We start from the raw sequence: 18,062 nt of genomic DNA on the forward strand, positions 1-18,062 counted from the left end.
GTTGGGTGAATAAAGAAGGCTCATTCACTCAGTGTCTAGCAATACTGTACATAGCAACTTGTTGTAACGTTGGGTCACGGCAGTCGAGAGCCTATCCTGGAAGGCTTGGGCGTGAGGCAAGGTGGTCTTTGCTTGGGATTCCAGTCCATCATGGGGTGAAGGAAAGAAGATGTCGTGTTTACCTGTTATGACAGAACAAAATGACATAAGTCTAATGGAACTTGAAATACTGGTATAAAATATTCACATTTAGGGAGTTGACCATTGATAGGATTTTCTTTATTTATTTTCGTCAATCTATTTAGCCGACAGCTTTGCCCCCCCTGCCACGTCGGAGGGATAGACGGGGCTCTGTGCAGAGAGACACTGCAGGGCGAAAAAAGGCGGACAGGAGAGTGAGAGAAAGAGGAGGTCGAAGTGTAGCGCGACTGTCTCTGTAAATCAGGTCAGAGCTCTTAACATGGTAATTGGACTGGACAGCTGGACAAAAAAATGGTGCCGGACGTGTTTTTAGGCCCTTCGTCCCCGGCGGCGGTCTGCACCATCAGGCCCGCGTGACAGCGACGGGTCACCTGGGAGTCGGCACACTGGTTCGCACCCGGTACCTGTTATTGGCAGCGGCGCCGTGTTGGTTTTCCTCCCCCGTCCAGGTACGAGATGGGTTTGCGCACTCTGAACATCCTCTGCCCGTTACAGGAGCGAGGACGCAGCCATGGGTGCAGTTCCAGAGGAAGGCCATCCGACTGCCCCTGAACTCCTCGTACCCAGACCTGGCGGCCTCACTGACGGCGGCCAAGAGCCAGTACGAGATCGGGGGCTTCCCCTACCCACTGGGTCAGGAAGGCAACGGCACAGGTACGAGAGCGCAAGGAGCGATGCCTTAAGTCTGACTTCTTCGAAACCGATGGGTGCTTCGCGGTGCCGTTCTCGTCACGCCGGACGCAGGAGCGACGCTCTGGGACGACTTCTTAGACGAACGCGGTCCTGCACTTATAATACATTCATTGAGCTGTATTCTTGCCGTTTTTTTCGGAAACGAAGACCTTAAATAAATTAAAACTGCCCTCTTCTCGGGTTCTTGGCCCCTCCGTGTCAAAATCAGTAGTTTCCTTCAGTTGCCTTCAGTTTATTTTCACAAGTCTTGTTGAAAACGTATTTCTTTAGCTCACAAAATTATATGCTGTGTTCTTAGGAGCATTAATGAATGTGATATAAATATTAATATAGGAATAATATATAACGAAGTTTATAATATAGAACTTTTTTTTTTTCTCAAGTAATTTGAGAATCTTTTGAATTTTGAGGATCAGTTTGAATCTTTTTGAACAAAAGGAAACCAAAGAGCCACTCGGGGGGGGTTAACCGCATCATTTTGAGATGCTGCTTTACTCTTACGTAATGGTGCGGTATTTAGAGGGTTTTCAGGAGTTCAAGAGCGATGCCTCTGAATAGTTCATTGCTCTCAATCTAGTTTATCTAACATGAGAAATTCTGAGAAATGCAGTAGACGAGCTTTGATTCGGACTCTGTTGAGCGGGACCGTGGCGGGCGATGAGGACCGCGGTCGTGCGCTCGGTTTTCTGACAAGCGGTTGCCCGCAGGTGGCGACGGCAGCTGGGTGGAGCTGACGGCGGTGGCGGCGGTGAGCGCGCAGCTCTCCACCCGCAACGGCAGCGCGCTCCAGGTGTCGGAATCCGTGCACATCTCCATCCCCCTGCCTGCTGACACTCCCATCAAGGGGGCCACCAGCGTGCCCGTCTGGAGGTTCGAGGCCAAATCAGGTGAGGGCCACGCGGTCGGTTTGACGTGTGCGTCGTAAGGACCGGTGCTGGTCAAAAGTTTGAGCACGCCTGGAGGGAACGAGTTTGTCGCATCAGTCGGGGAGCGAGGCGTCGCGTCCTCCCATCTCTTCTGCGGCGCTTCCCGCAGACGTAGGAGCTACTTCCGTGTTGCTTTGCTTTTACTCTTCTCTCCGGTTCATCCCATGCAGGTGTTACCCTAGGTGCCCAGGTGGATTCACCCTTCAGCCTTTACCCTACCGCTGTGTCTGTTTTTCAACAGCCTCTTACCTTGTTTGGGTCGTGGTGGACAGGAGCCACTCCCAAGAAGCAACAGTGTGTAAAGAGGGTCCTCTTCTAAATGAGACGTGGGGCCGAAGCGGCTTTCGCACAATCACACGCTGAGGGCAGCGTCTAATCACATATTTGTGTGTAAGCAGATTGTTGCAAACTCAGGGGCTCAGTTTGTCATGTGAACTGGATTGAAGTTGCGAAAGCCATGCTTTAATACCCACGTCAATACAGGTATTCTACCTTGAGTGCGACGCGGCGGGTTCGTTTGTCTCCCACACATGTGTGAATGAAACAAGGCAGCAAATGAATAAAGGAAGAAATTAAACAACATCAACGAGACAAAGAAAAAACATTGACATTTCCTTTATATACTGTGCTGCTTGACGGTATGTGAAGCCCTTGTGTCTCTCGGTTTTACCACGAAATGGCTGTTGAGAATCAGTGTTTCTCATGTGACATCATAGGTGTGTGATGACCAGTGACATATGTCGCTTTAGAGGAAATCATGTGTGTAGTAGAAACACACAAGTACACACCACACACACATTGTCTGAACAGCTTGTCCCATTCGGGGTCGCGGGGAGCCGGAGCCTAACCCGGCAACACAGGGCACAAGGTTGGAGGGGGAGGGGGGACACCCAGGATGGGACGCCAGTCCATCACAAGGCACCCCTAGCGGGATTCGAACCCCAGACCCACCAGAGAGCAGGCCACAACCCAGCCCGCTGCGCCGCCGCACTCCCCACCAAAATAAGAATTATCATAATTTATTCATTTATTTTCAGATTTATATTTTAAGACTTTAATACTTTATAGGATATTAAAAGGAATAAAGACCATCCCTGTAGGGTTCACATACTTTCAGGCAGCACTGTAGATGTATAAATTATTGTGTGTCATAATGCAGACATTGCGTGACGAGATTGAATCTATGACTTTGCAAGCTTCCTTTCAACGGTTGAACTGAAAGGCAGAAAGAGTCACAAAAGTGTCTGAGCAAACGGAAGTGTCCTGGAGTCTGGGCTTTCTGGGGTTAAGCAGTGCAACTCTGGAGCGCACTTCCCTCGCTTGAATGCCCCCGGCACACAAGAGCACGCCTTCCTTTCAAAGCAGAAAGAGTTCCTGCTTTGACAAGGGTCTCGAACCGCTCCCGTCAGCGTGGAAAAAAGAGCCCCGGCGACAAGCGTTTGTGATCGAACCCTTTAAGAGCCCAGGATCTTTTTTCTTTCCCCCCATAACAAACACTTGATTTCTGTTTCGCTTGGTCATGTGACGCAACCGCATCGCGATGTTGCTGGGATGACTCGTGATGGAAACCTCCTGAAAAGGTTTAAAATGTGCACAGTTTGGAAAATACAAACATTTTATTTCAGGAAATACGCGCCCCCCCAGACCCCACCCCACTATTCAAATCGATGCCACGTTCAAATCTGGACCTTAATAGCAGTTCACGTCAAGTTGTGCACATTTTTGGCCACGCTGGCAGCCAAGCGGTCAGTCACGGGTTAATCTGGAGAAACGGCGTCTCCTTCGCTCTTTCCGGCGCTGTTTGGGTTTTGGGGCTCAGCTTAAATTCCCGACGTTGTCGCGGTGGGAGAGCATGTTGCACCCATATGTTTACAATCCCTCGGTGGCTTTCGGTCTCTAATAATTAGGGTTCTGCGCTTCGGTCTGATGGTCGCCGGCACCTAGAGGGGAACCGCAGCAAAGACTACGCCGTGATTCCAAAGAAGACGTCATTAAGTTCTGCCAGACTCTGCTTTAGTGTCACACACTAATGATGTGTCAATAAACAGAACTGTCACGTTAAACTACTTGCTGCTGTTGTTTTTTAGCCTGTGGTGCACAGCTGCCAGTCATGCTTTGCTAAATTCCCAATTTAAACACAAAAAGTGAATGTTTAGGGCTCATTGTATACAATAAAACAGCGGGATGCGGCTCAAAGCCCGATGCGATTAGCCAGAGATATTTTTAAATGAACTCGGGAGTAAATGCGGAATAATGATTCCCACCTTCGAGGTGCTTTTCGCATTCGGGCCTCTGTTGCCATGGTAACGTGCCGGGAGATGGGAAGAGAGTCAGACGCGAGCGGAGTGTCCGCATGAGAATGGAGGAGGAGAGCGGAGGTGGTGGGGTTTTTCGGGGAGGCGAGGGCTTCCTGGGACAGAGTAGGTATTACCCCGTTCGTGGCTTCGTGGTCGGCTGGCATTGACAGCGTTAGGAGTGTAATTTAGGACCCCAAGGTTGGGCTCATGGGATGAATCACAATGGATCAATTGCTGTAATTTCCTCAGGAGGAAGGGCGCCCAAAAGAGTGCGGAGAGTGGATATGGAATATGGATCCCTAACCCTAAGCGAGCACCGATTGGCTTCGAGATACCAGTGCTCTACTGGTCCTTCGCACACCTATCTACCGCAGATCCTTCTCAGATGGGCCAGAACCTGGTTCCCTAATCCCAGCTTCACCGCTTATCTTCACAGTGTTTGATGGAATATGGAATCGCTCAGTTTGACAGCTGTCATTTCACATCACCCTTGCTTTTAGTGCCACCAGTGTTTCGCGGCAGGAGAACTGCGTTACTTCCGATTCCCCGGACAGAAGTTCAAGGTAGATCCATTATTATTTCTCGTTTGATGCAATCAATAAGCATCTCTAATTTTATTTCTCGTCTAAACTGCTCTGTCTCCACCAGTCGACTTGGGAGGAGGGGCACCGTGCCTCTGCCGAGCAGAGAGTGCTGACTGAGTGCGAACGAGAAGGCGGCGTTTCAGCCTCGTCACACAGAACACACAGGCTCAAATTAACACGGACAAGCGCATGATGGCAGCGTGACGGCGCGGAGCGAGCAAGGCTCCCGGGGTGGGGCTCGCCGTGCGATGCGGTGAAGCATCCAGGCAGATTTTTGTTTGCATAGGACATACAAGCCTTCACTTGGTTCAGCAGGCGCTCCTTTGGACTTCCACTCGAACCCGCGGAGTAAAGCCTGTTCCGGACCCACCGTGTAATTGCGTTTGGAAAGAGGACGAGCTCGCTCGGAGGTGGCGAATCGACGGTGCGATTCGTAGCCTGGAGTGGTGCCGGGGATGCAGCTCCCGTTCACAAAGTTGCTGTGATTTAAATGAGAGCCACCAGGTAGTTTGGTCGAACGCCTCGCTGCGGTTTGTCCCTTATAATTAGTTCTTAAGACCACCGAACAGGTTGTTTGGGCATGTTAATTACCAAGCTGCCCGCTGCCATTCAGCACCGCACGTCGGATCCAACAGGCGCCGCTCCCCAACAGGCTGCTGGAAATGGAAATTGATATGCAGCGCGTGTGGGGAGGCGCTGTGAGCATGGCAACGGCAGGGGAATGTCAGAACCTGGCTTAAAATGCAGGTCGTTCCGGGGGCTCCGATTTAGGAAGAAAGCCTGTGTGAGGGAGGGAGGGAGGGAGGGAGTGAGTGAGTGTGTGTGTGAAATGTTGAGAGCAGAGGTACAGGCCACCCACACACACACACACACACACACACACACACACACACAACCCGATTGGGTATGTGGAGCACGGTGGCACTTCCTCAAGAAGGAAGCCCAAGCTGTGTTTTTGTTGTCACGCTGGTGTGTAAGCCACTGTGTTCCTCTCCCCCAGCGAAGCAGCGAGGAAAAACGGCCCCGAGAAGCGCGGCCTAATGAATCCGTGTCCTTCGCCAGTCCCAACACGGTTCTGCGAGGAGGGGGCTGTGAAATCCGTTTGTTATGGAGACCAAACGTGTACATTAAGACCTCAGTGGGGGAAGCCACAGCCTACCCGAGGGCCCCGACTTGAGAACCGTGATGTGAGGAATAAAACCCGCCCCCCGATTTGCCGGGGGTTTGGAACAGGCCTCCGTGCTCGGTTGTGCAGATACCACCCCCTTGTGCTCCGACTACGGAATAACAAGTCAAAGAGCAAAAACAGCTCACGATGCGAGTTCCCACCTTTGGAAATAATTCACAGGTTTTTCTTTTTTTTTTTTCTTTCTTTTAATTATTCCTTTTTCATTTGAGGAATTTGATAATTAGCAGCTGGAAGAATTACAGCCCAAGATGAGAAAGAGCATGGAGTAAATGGAGACGCGGTGAAGCCTGATCATTAGTTCCGGAAATGTGTCAGAAATCAGCAGTGAGGAATTGCCTATTAACCGGTACAAGCCAAAGAGGAGTAAACCTGCCAGGTATGACTAATATACCTGGTGTAATGAAGCTCAGAAGCAGGCCGTGGCTGCTGGGATGACAATGGCAGTATATCCACTGTACCGCGGCCGCATTAATTTTCTGAGCGGACGTCTATTCTGTGCATGGACCACAAATAATGATAGACTTCATTGTCTGTGGAGTGCAAGGACAGGGCACTACACGGCCAGCTCTGAAGCTCCAGGTGACGTGAGCAACTGCCTTTCCTCCCACATCACAATTAAATCTGTAGTCAATAGCAGCCAACTGCGAAATGCTCCCTCGAGATTTGAAAAACGTCCATAATCGGCTAGCATGAGCTTCGGTTGATTCGTAATATCCAACCATTTAATCATCCATTTCTTCTGTGAATAAAACTGTTTTATTATTTACTGTCAGTCCACCGACCTTTTTCTTTTTTTTTTTTTTGTACCTCAATATAGGTAACATATTATTCTCAATAACAAATCAATAGCATTGAATCTAAATATTGATCCTACGTAGACTCTAAGACTCAGCTGTGGTTCCAGAAGAACAATTAGAGGCAGGACAGATTGTAAAAAGAGACTTTAAAAATTTATTTGGAAATGGAATGACATGATGAGGGACTAATGGCTACATCTGGTGGAGATGGATGCTTTGTGGAGAAGATTGTGAAATCTACACACAGCCCTGTCCTTGGGGTGTTCGTGGATCTTGCCTCTCATAGATACATTGGACGCCCTTCACCCAGCCCACTCACAGGGGCTTCAGGACACTCGCTTAGTTGGCTTTGCATGAAAATGGCCTTCTGAGGGCAGTGTAGGGGTTGATTTTCACCTCAATCCACCATGTTTCTGCAGCGTCGACAATGAGGTGTGTTGAACAGCCGCCATTGTCAATTGGCGCCTGCTTTAGATGCATCCCTACGACACCACCACCAAGTACCATGACCCTACACCTCACACAAGTCACTTCCTTAAGAAGAATTGGGTACCTTCTAACTCCAAACGTCTTCCATGAAAGTGTACCACTAATTTTTTCTCTTGTTTTTACCCATCAGAGAGAAGGGACCCCTCAAATGAATATGCAGCTCTTGATTGTTTTTGCCTGAGATCTATGCTTGGTGGTTAACCTCAATGCTGAAGATGTCATTTCATGTGCTTCCAGAGTCGATGCACTGTCTGTATTGCATTTTTTGCCATATTACCTGTGTATGTGCGCTAAGTGAGGTCAGGTAGTGTCCTGGTAGCTCTGAAAAGGAGCAACAATCCTTCCTGCGCAGATCCCATTTTCTGTGGCTGATGGTGGTTTGCTGTGTTGCAGGTCTCTGGCTCAGGAATGGGACAGGGTACATTAAGAAGGAGGGGACTCAGCTGATCTGGAGCTTTGTGGCTCCCCAACTTGGCTACTGGTTGGCCGCCTTCCCATCGGCTTCAGGTGATGGCACCCTTGCTAGTCCCACATCTCACCAGCACTAACAGCACAACTCTTTGCATGAATTGAGAATTTAAAGCTTTAGAAGAATGACCTTGGTGGTAGGTACTTTATCCTTAGCTATCATCAGAGTCACCTTAGTCATGGCCCGGTTGGTGCCATCTGAACCAGTGAAGGTTGTCTTTATTCTTCTCATTCTGTTGTTACCTACATGCACATGTAATTGTCATGTTTTCCATCGTGGTATCTCCACTAGTCATCTCTGTGTACGCTATTCCCATCCATGGGCTTGAGAGGGAGCTGTACTGTGGGTTTGACTTGGCAAATGTTGGGGCTGTTGTCTTCCAGGTGTGGTGGCACTAAACCCCTCGGGCTTACGGGACATCACCACCTACCACACCATCTTCCTGCTCACCATCTTGGGCTCCTTGGCCCTGCTGGTGCTCATCCTGCTATGCCTCTTGCTCTACTACTGCCGGTAGGGTCTGATGAACATGGTTTATGATGTCGTATAAGTTTAACTTATACGTCGTTCTTTAGCAAGGTGCTTAACCTTATCTGTTGCGGTGAACCATCCAGCAGCACTAATAGGTGAAGTTGTTAAGTTGTGGGGTTTACGTAGTTAAACACCACATGTTTACCCACTGTTCCTTCCTAGGGTTTACCTGATCGTTTCCATTCTGCATTAAATTTCAGGAGGAGGTGTCTGAAGCCACGGCAGCACCATCGCAAGATGCATGCTCCCCCACCTTTGGATAGCTCCTCAAAGCAAGACCAAGGCACATCCACCTCGCACCTCAACCTCATCAGTAGTGGCCACATTGAGACTACTTCCTCCAACGGAGACCTGGACACCGGCAAGACTGACTTCGCTTCTCGGGACGAGTACTTCCGGCACATCCCCGCCCAGAAGCTCCGGCACTCCGCGATAGGCACGGACACAGGCAGCCGGCGGGGCGAGAGTTTCCCCATGAAGGTGACTTGCTCTACTGAGACTAACAACTTGGACGCACCGCGGCGAGATGACAGACACCGTCGCCACAATGCCAACGACAACCAGGGCTATTCGTCAGATCCCCCGTCCCCGCCGCCATTCTCGGGTCACTACCAGGACTCGAGCCACAGCGGCAGACCACCAGAGTACTCCCAGGCTGCAGAACCCATGGTCCGGCCCACCTCCCTGAACACCCAGCCTGGTCAGCTCATCTTCTGCAGCTCCATGGACCAGATGAAGGAGAGCATGTACCGGAGTGTGGTGCCCACTCTGGTAATCCCGGCCCACTACATGCGGCTATCCACGGACTTCTCTGGTGTGGAGCAGGCCCTGGAGCAGCAGCAGCAGCAGCAACATGACAGGGAGGGCATCCAGGTGAGCATGACCCTGCCTCGGCAAGCAGCATCCCAGCAGCAGCAGAGCCAGGGGCAGCAGGCTGGGCAGCAGGGGCAGCAAGCTGGACAGCAGGGCGAGTCATCAGGCTCCGTCCGCATTCCTGTGCTGTTTGATGACTCTGCCATGGCTCAGATGAATGGCGAACTACAGGCCCTGACAGAGAAAAAGCTGCTGGAGCTCGGGGTAAAACCACACCCTCGGGCCTGGTTCGTGTCTCTGGATGGCCGCGCAAACTCCCTGGTTCGCCACTCCTACATTGAGCTGGGCGGCGAATGTAGCCGTGCTGTTGGAGGTAGCAGTGGCGGCGGCGGCAGCAGCGGGGGCTCGGCTCCCAGGACGGATGCCCGCGAGACCCGGTCGCAGCTGGCCCGGAAGGGCAAAGAGGAACGCGGGGGCGGTGAGCGAAAGGCCCACGGGGGCAAGGCCTACTCCAAACTGGCCTGCATGGACGACACTGAGCCCAGCAGCAGCGAGAGCCGCACGGCCATGTGCTCGCCAGAGGACAACTCGCTGACCCCGCTGCTGGACGAGGCCCCCGAGCCCCGGGGGGCCACCTTCCCACGGCCGGGCCGCAGCCGGGGAAACAGTTCCCGGAGCAGCAACAGTGAGACCCGGCGGGCCTCCGTGACGAGCCCCGAGGACAACAACGACCCGGACGATAAGGATGACGAAGGCGAAAACAAGAAGAGCCCCTGGCAGAAACGAGAGGAGAGGCCTCTCATGGTCTTCAACGTCAAGTAGAGCCTTCAGCATCCCAGTAGGAAGAAGAAGGGTGGTACCCCTCCCCTCCCAGTTCCACATCCCAGTCCCGTCTCAGTGGTGTTGTCATAGTCTTTGCTGTAAATGGACCGGAATAAAGAAACTACTAGAAAATCTGATACAAAAAGGAAACCACAGAAAAGCACAACTGCAAAAGTGGACCAAGGTCTTTAAAGCTGGTTTGTTCGCAGTCCTCGACCTCCACGTCAAGGATTGGCTACCTTGAACTGCCTTGCCCGTAGGTTTTCATCTTTCAGATGCCTTCTCAACTGGCGTGGACTGGTGATCTTTGCTTGCTCAAGCCTGTACCATCCCAGCACCAGGTTGGTACTGCGACCTCCTCCTCCTTGTTTTCACCCAAGATGAGAAGAAATTTACGCAACAAGTCGGTCAGAAAATGAGCCAGTTCACTTCATTTTCTTGAATCGTGACCACAAGTAAACCTTAACTCGTCACCTTTCTTAGTCATTTTTTTTGTCCTAAGAGGTCCCTTTTTCCAGGAGCAGCGGCAGTGAGACGTTTTCTGTTGATTTTGGGAGAAACCGGCAGGCCTGATAGAAGTGTTTATTCCTATGGAAAGCAAATAAAACTAGTCAGTTGCCGGACAGAACGAGAAGTGGACTGAGTGTGGATAATGGAGTAATATTTTTGTTGTGTTTGGGTTTTTTTTGGCATGTTCTTCTAGTTTTCACATTTTACTAAGAACTTTTTTGACATGTCTTTTTTTCTTCTTTTTGAGGAGTCAATTTGTTTTTTGTGAGGAGTGAAAGAAAGACCAGGTTCTTACAATTGGAAATGCTGTCCTGGGATTTGGTCTGTCCCCCAAGCAGAACCTTGTTTTTTTTTCTTTTTCTTCATTGACAGTCATGGAATAGTGGACTTTGATTTTTTTTTTTTTTTTTTTTTCCTCCCTGCATTTGTTTATTGCCTGTAGACAAATGAACTTTTGAAATGCATAATTTTAGCCTTGAAACACACATACAAAAGGCAAATATGGTTTTCTTTTTGACTTTCATCGGGATTAGTAGAAGCATTTCTTTTTAAATATTATTAAATATTATTTCCATAGTTTTTTTCAGGGTTTACCAATAAAATCCAGTTACCTTCTGAATAACAAGAACAAGAACTTGTGCGGTGTACAATTTAATAGAGGATAAATGGATGTGGAACAGATTCTTGAAAAATCTTCTTTAATTCTTTATCACCCTTATTAGAAAATATGAAATGTTTCGGGTGCATTTTACATTTGAAGAAATCAGAAGGCTTAAATGACACTTTCTGCATGAGGTCCATGGATTTAGTAGATTTCAGCACATCTGACATGTGCGATGACAATTTTTATACAACCTCTTAAATCCCTGTTGCCAGTTTAACATATTTCCTTTGACTACAAGCCCACCAAAGTATATGTTTGTGTACTTACTGTGCACACTAATTTTTTTTTTAAACAGCTTAATGTTTGTCACTGTAAAAACGAGTCGCTTGTAAACAAATGTTTTCCACTTCCTTTCACTATCGATACTGTTTGGACGGTTAAATCCATATGTGTTGCATTCAGTGGCTTTAACTCCACTCTTCTGTTATTCTCATGTCCTCTTTTGCTCTGGTTTTTCCCCACATTCAGAAGCAGCTCATTTCTTCTCCAGAATAATAGTGGCAATTAACAGTGTGGCCATTATCCCCAATAGATTTGAAAGCCTGACATTTGTCTTTGGATTGTTTTATTAACCCATTGTCTGCCTTTTTAGCTGGAATTTATCTCAGCAGTCAGCACTTTTTTCTCTGCAGCCCCCATCAAACCCTCTCCATCCAGCCAGATCTCAGTATCTCCCCTGTAAAATTCATGTACTCACTGAATATGTATTTATAAACATAGACAAAAAGTGGTTATTCACATATGTAGTTTACCAAAGTTCACAACACTCAATTAATTGGGGCAGCCCCACGTCTGTCACGTTAACTGAGCCAATCCTGGAGAATTCCCATGAACAGCTCTGTGTCCTCCGGAGTGCTCACCCTGCCACTAGCCGTCCTCGCGAATGTCCGAGATAGACACGTGCCACCTGCCCCCCCCAAACCCTGACCCATGCTCACATAGACAACAATATCCTCAAGTGCCTTGTCTCGTGGGGACTCCGCAGCCTGCACCGAAGGGCCTTCTGGTATCGTCGTGAAAGACACGCCCATCGAAAACAGGTTCACGTAGAGGGACAGTAGTAGTGTCCCCCCGAGCACAGCGTGCTCCCTTGTCCAGTTTGATACCAGTCCCGGCTAACACATCTTTGTGTTTCAGTGCCGTGTTCTCCGCAGGCACCTGGGGCTCTGCTTTTTAAAAAAGGAACATATAGGATATAAATCGTCCAAAAGACTCATAAATCACAAAAAAATTCGCTTTATGCGATATGTATCATAGGTCCAAAGCAATCGGAATCGCATTTGATAAATTTGCATTTGAGCTCTTGTTTCCAGGTTTACCAGTACTTTTAAAAACTTTGCCTTCCTTTGGCATTGTGGATTTCCGAGTGGATAAGCAGACTGCATTTGCCCATTATCCTGCAAATCACAGCACCGCAGGCAGCCGAGAGGAAAAAAAAAAAGTTTTCGGATGCTTTTGAAGTTGCTCGCAAAATCGCGAAAGGATGGAATGATGATCAGTTGTTCTTAGCTCTTGCCCTAGCTGTGTACAATTACAGTTAAGGCTCGTTTGAGTCAGATCTTTGGGTTTCCCAGCCATCTCGGGCAGGAATGTCCAACTCAGTTCCTCTCAGGCCCTCTGTGTATTAAAGACTTTTTAATGGATGATGACAGTCATTCTGTAGTGTTGACCAAAAGTATTAGCCTAAAAAATTGTAAAGTGTTTTACAGGGACTTCACAGCCTTTGCATTCTTGCTATTTAGAAGAAACAATTGAGTTACGACTTATTATTTATGGAAGTTTTAGACTTGTCTCTTGTAGAGGTGCAGGTTTTATACCCTTAAATCAGCTGCTGTTTTAAGAACGTAAGAGCAGATTCGGAGTCATCGTGCCCTACAATGGATTGGCATCCCATCCACGGCTTATCCTGCTTTACACCCGGGGGTGTGTTTCCAAGGTAGACTCTGGACCATCGCAACCTGAAGTTGGTCAAGCGGTTGGCAGTACTGATACAGAATACATTGATCATGTGTAGATTTATATTAAGGAACTGCTGAAGCCAATGGCCATTGGTGAGGACGCAACGTGAATCCCCATTTTGTTTCCTGTAAGCTTCGACCATCGTTTCCCTGCACTGCCCAAAGTCTTTTCCACTGTAGCTTGAATGTGAAAAGCGGCTTCCTGCAATTGAAGGAACATGTTTGTGTGTCTTCCTGCGAAATTTTCATGCTTCCTGCACTGTGTTGGCGTAAAGTGGTCGTTTTTGCCCCATGAGCTGCTATGTCGTTCAGTCTATCGTGTAGCATTTGTCCTAGAGCCATTGACCACTTAGACCTCTGCTGGTGTAAATGGGACGTGAGAACTTTTGTTAAATGGAAGTTAAAGCGTGTGTCTTTGCCAGGTTTTCGAGTCGTGCTCCAGGGCTTCTCCCTTTTTCTGTGTATGTCCGATTGTTGGAAAAGCAGATGCGAGTCTTTTCCCAAACAGAACTGTGCACGTGGACGTCTGCAACCACAAACCCATCCTTCACAGCCATAGAGGGCCGTGTCACACGAGGCCGTCAAAGGCAATTGTACGTAATTGTTTTCAAATGCACCTGGACAGGATGAGTGAGCAAAAGAGAAGCCTTTTTATCGCAGTCAGGCAGCTGGTTTTGGATTCTGCATCGACTGCGAATGATATGTTTTGGAAGAAATGCCCTCTACACTATACGCTGTTAATTGCTGGAGACTGTGCTTCTAGGTGGTTTCTGACATGTAATGCATCATACGTGACATCCCCATCCTGGGATAAAATGTTTGTATCTTGAAACTTGTGCCAAAACTATTTTTAAACCGACCATCTTTGCATGTAGGTGTTTTGACTTCGATGAGAAGCATTTTTCCTGGGAATGGGTGCAGGAGAAGCTCCTGTTTTGCCGGGCCATCCGCGTCTGTATTTTGGTGCCTTAGTTTCAGACCACCTGCTCTAAATGTCAGTTGCATTTCTCCTGGGTTAGAGGGATCGAATTTAGGTTCTGCGTCTCTTAATTTTAGTTTTAGTGCAGCGGAAAGTCCACTTTGGCTGTGGGCCCTTTTCCATCTCAACCACGGAAATAGACCTTTCCCAACATGAACCGTTCGTAAATAGTGTTGACATTGTAAATTCCATTAACCTGCAAAGTGATAACATTGTACGATAAAGGTGTCCGACCGCAGAAGGAAGAAGTTGATAGCAGAACCCCTTCTTAAATGAAAAGCAGCACAGATCGTTTTACGAACATTTGCAGTTTTTTTTTTTTTTTATTCTATTCCTTCTTTTTCAGAAGATATTACTGGTGAACTAATACCCTCCAAAACAAGGTGAATTTGACGGGGTGATTTTACCGCGTCAAACGTTTCCAGAGCGTGCCACGATTGGAAAATTAAGGCCAGCTTTTCTGCAGACAAGAAAGCATTGTTCAATAATTTTTTATATAATTTGTTGCTGTTTTATATGATGAGAATGTGTGGTGCATTCTGATCTCCTGTTATGAAGTGATTGAGGGTTAGTTGTGTGTCCTTATTTTGGCAGCACAGGAACTGATGCTATGTACTGTGCGCTTGACTGATGCCACTTCTCTCTCAGATCCTTTTTTTTTTTTTTTTTTTGGTGCGATCTTTGCGATCCCTTACGCTTGTTCTAATGAATAATGTTTAAAAAGACCGAGATTAAAGCATTTAACAAGTGACAGACTTCTGGGTTTTCTCTTTGCAATTTCAAAAATGTGCAGCGTTCGATCATGTGGCGGCATCGTCGCCAACACAGGGACAGCCCGTCGTTTCAAATTTGGATGTGTCCAGTCTTCACTTCGAATGTGAAACAAAAGTTTAATAAAATCTGCAGCCCCTCACTCATTACAGGAAAGGAAAGTAAATAAAAGGTTCTTGCCAGAAGAACTCTGCTCTTGGTTGGTCATGGTCAAATAATTTTAGCCTCTTCAGATTGCTTCCATAGTTGCCTTGTTTCTTGCTGGTTTCTGTGATTTATGACATCCCAGATGTCAGTAATTTAAAAACAGTGACATATTGTCCAATCTGAAAGTTAAAGATTAGTATCACCACGCGGTGGGCATAGCCATTAGTAGTCACTTCCAACCCATCCATATACACAGTGGGTGTTGTAAATACTAAGGACAAAAATGCAGATGGACCGCAGTCTTTCAGAAATTTTCAGAAAGCAGAAACTTAAAGAACTGATAATGAAATGATTATGCACTGGTTCTACACAGGAGCTGGAAGGAAGTAAATCTTGTTGATAAAAGAATCAGTGCGTAAAAAGTATTCCAAACATCAGAGATCCTGACTCGAAATGCCAGTTGTATCAGTGTTTAGGCATTTGAGGTTAGAAGGGTGTTAGTTGTCCAATGTAAAAGCAACTGATTACTGAGCCTGCATGAGGCGATGAAAAAATGTCAAGGAAGTCTCCTAAGCCAAACATGAAAACGAAATAGCGGTACGTTTATGGATTTAAGTTACAGACTACAATTCTGATCTCAAATAAGTTATATTTTTGATTGGACATGCAAAGGCGAATTTAGCGTTTTGTGGGCTTTTTATGGAATCTTGTTACCATAGCATGTGATATGTCCATCAATGAACAGTCTACATGTACAGGTGGTCCCCGACTTACGATGGGGTTACATTCCGCGAAACCCATCGTAAGTCGAAAATGCATTTAATACACCTAATGCACACCTCTGTGTGACACACGGGGAGATGCGGATCACTGTCGCTGCCCAGCATCGTGAGAGTATCACACCGAAAAAATCAAAATTCGAGGTACGGTTTCTACTGAATGTCTATTGCCAGCACACCATCGTAAAGTCGAAAAAATCGTAAGTCGGAGACCACTTGTATTGGAATACTGCCCACCTGACATAGTAGGTTATTCCAGGTTATGAATGCAAATCTAGGGTGGTGGGAGATGATCCTTTTAGGAAACTCATACTGCAGGGATCATGTTGACTAATGTCAAACTGTTGTCCATGTGACCATTGCAGAAGAGGAGAAGATCTACGTTTCATCCCCATATACAACGTGAACTCAAGTTGAACTTCCACAAGAATGTCCTCCTCGGGTGACCGCTCACCCCTGGGGGCGTGGTGATGGATGTGAGGTGGGCTCCAAGATGTGCAAGACATGACTTCTTTTCTTGTTCAGCTCACACTCCTGCTTCCTCAGATATGCACCTGTCACTGGCTTTATGAAAAGAAGCTCAGAGGCAAAACGGTGGGAAATTTGCATTCTGACAAGGCTATGCTCTGTACACCTGAGCAGCACCACTGTTAATATTCCTCGTAATCACAACCATTTATGATGAGGGAGTGGCATATAATTATTCGCCAAATGTTTCAGCCACTGTGTACCTAATGGGCATTTCTCTGACATTTGTAATGCATCCTAGCAAGAATGACCTCCAGACAACACACTTGTGTTTATGTTGCTGTCTTTACAATTTAAATGCGTTATTTATCTCACGAGATGACTTCAGTTGCCGTTTTTATTCTTTTATAATTATGGGTTTTGCGGTCTATTTTTGAAGTGATACCGGTTAAATTATTTGCCTATGGACAACACAATCTTTGGGTCTTTCACTTCTTGAAAAGAAAATTCCATGTTAACCAAAAACACCCACGTGGCCTTTGTCTAAGCATCTAAACTCTAGTCATAAGACATATTCAGTTATTCACTTCCTTGTTGCAGTCACTGTTCACACCGAAGACCAGCTCTGTAGAACTAAGTGAATGGAATGCAGTATATATAAACAGATGAATTCTGAATTATGTTGCTTAATTTTTGTTTGTTAGATCAAATGAATACATACATTACTCTTCAAGATGCTCTGTTTATTTCTTAATGCACTCACTTTACGTAGTAGATGAAGACCCTTGGGTGGGAACATTGTTGCAAATGAATATACTACTATGAATTAATTATGCACATTTATAGGTCTATTGTTCTTCATCTAATTGTTTCCTATTTTACATCATACCTGTCACTATTATTTAATTATTTCAGATGCTTGTGCACTCTGGGCTGGATGTGGAATTTACCTGTGCATCACATGAGCACCTTGACCGAACCAGTATATCAGGATTCTTAACCCTGACCAGTGTCCAGGGTTTCCATTCCTTTTTCTGATTCAGCCAAACCTATGAATCATGCTGTTTTTTTCCATCTATTTTTGTCACATCGAGCTTACTCAAAGGCCTGAATCAAACTGCTAACTTGCATTTTTAACAATCTTTTAACAAAGCAACGACTGCTTTCGAGTGTTTCGAAACACATTGAGCTAACAGTAACTTTAACACCCTATCAGTTAATTCAGGCCTGCATAGATTTTAATTTCATAATTTAACTATTTTACACTTGGATGTTTAGCAGATGCTCAGCAGCCCCATACCAAAACTCCACCCTACAATTCTGTATTAAAGCATTTGTTTAAATGTTATACTTTTTTTAAAGTTTGGTGCATATGACCTTTGCAATACAGAAAGTTATACAATACAGAATCTAGAGAGAATGAGTCAAATGTGTTTACTGTTCAGCACAGTTTATTATATGAAGATACATGTTTTGATTCACCAAAAAATTGAAGATGTAAATTGTTTCGTTTATTATATATTATGGTATCACTATCATTATTACCACCTGTTTAAAGTGCCAATCTGAACTATGTTGAGGGGCAGTGGATCATAAAAACTTAGGTTCTTGTGTAGTGAACGGATCTTAAAAGTGTTTTTCTCAAGTCCTGCCAGCACAGTGTTTGCATAGTTTCTCAACATGTGTTCAGTATCGTGAACTGCGCACACAACGGCCACATAAAGACTGACTGGTGTGAGTCAGTTCCAGGGTAAATATTCAGGCTTGAATGGATACGTTATAAACAAAAATAAGAATCCTTCATAGTGGAAATAATTCAGAGTTGTGGGTTTTAAGGGTAGCTACATAGTTCCATTTATTTTTCAGTTAACTGATGTGTGGACCTCTTTATACCATTAAAATATAGGGCCGAACTTCTGCTTTCCTCGACCCTTTTGAACTCCCAAATATATAACTCTATCAAAACGAACAGGGT

The 18,062-nt window shown here is 46.4% G+C and overlaps 1 protein-coding gene across 1 annotated transcript in view; it reads left to right on the forward strand.

Moving 5' to 3' along the window:
- Window positions 1-10,520, forward strand: part of fam171a2a (family with sequence similarity 171 member A2a) — a 30,045-nt gene extending 19,525 nt beyond the window's left edge. The window contains exons 4-8 of the mRNA XM_029253936.1: window positions 697-855; window positions 1,602-1,781; window positions 7,570-7,683; window positions 8,029-8,158; window positions 8,377-10,520. Coding sequence (XP_029109769.1) covers window positions 697-855; window positions 1,602-1,781; window positions 7,570-7,683; window positions 8,029-8,158; window positions 8,377-9,811 — 2,018 coding nt within the window. The 3' untranslated portion in view covers window positions 9,812-10,520. The remainder of the gene's footprint in view (window positions 1-696; window positions 856-1,601; window positions 1,782-7,569; window positions 7,684-8,028; window positions 8,159-8,376) is intronic.
- Window positions 10,521-18,062: the final 7,542 nt, after the last annotated feature.

Source organism: Scleropages formosus, chromosome 8 (assembly GCF_900964775.1).
Source record: "Scleropages formosus chromosome 8, fSclFor1.1, whole genome shotgun sequence".
Taxonomy (NCBI): Eukaryota; Metazoa; Chordata; class Actinopteri; order Osteoglossiformes; family Osteoglossidae; genus Scleropages; species Scleropages formosus.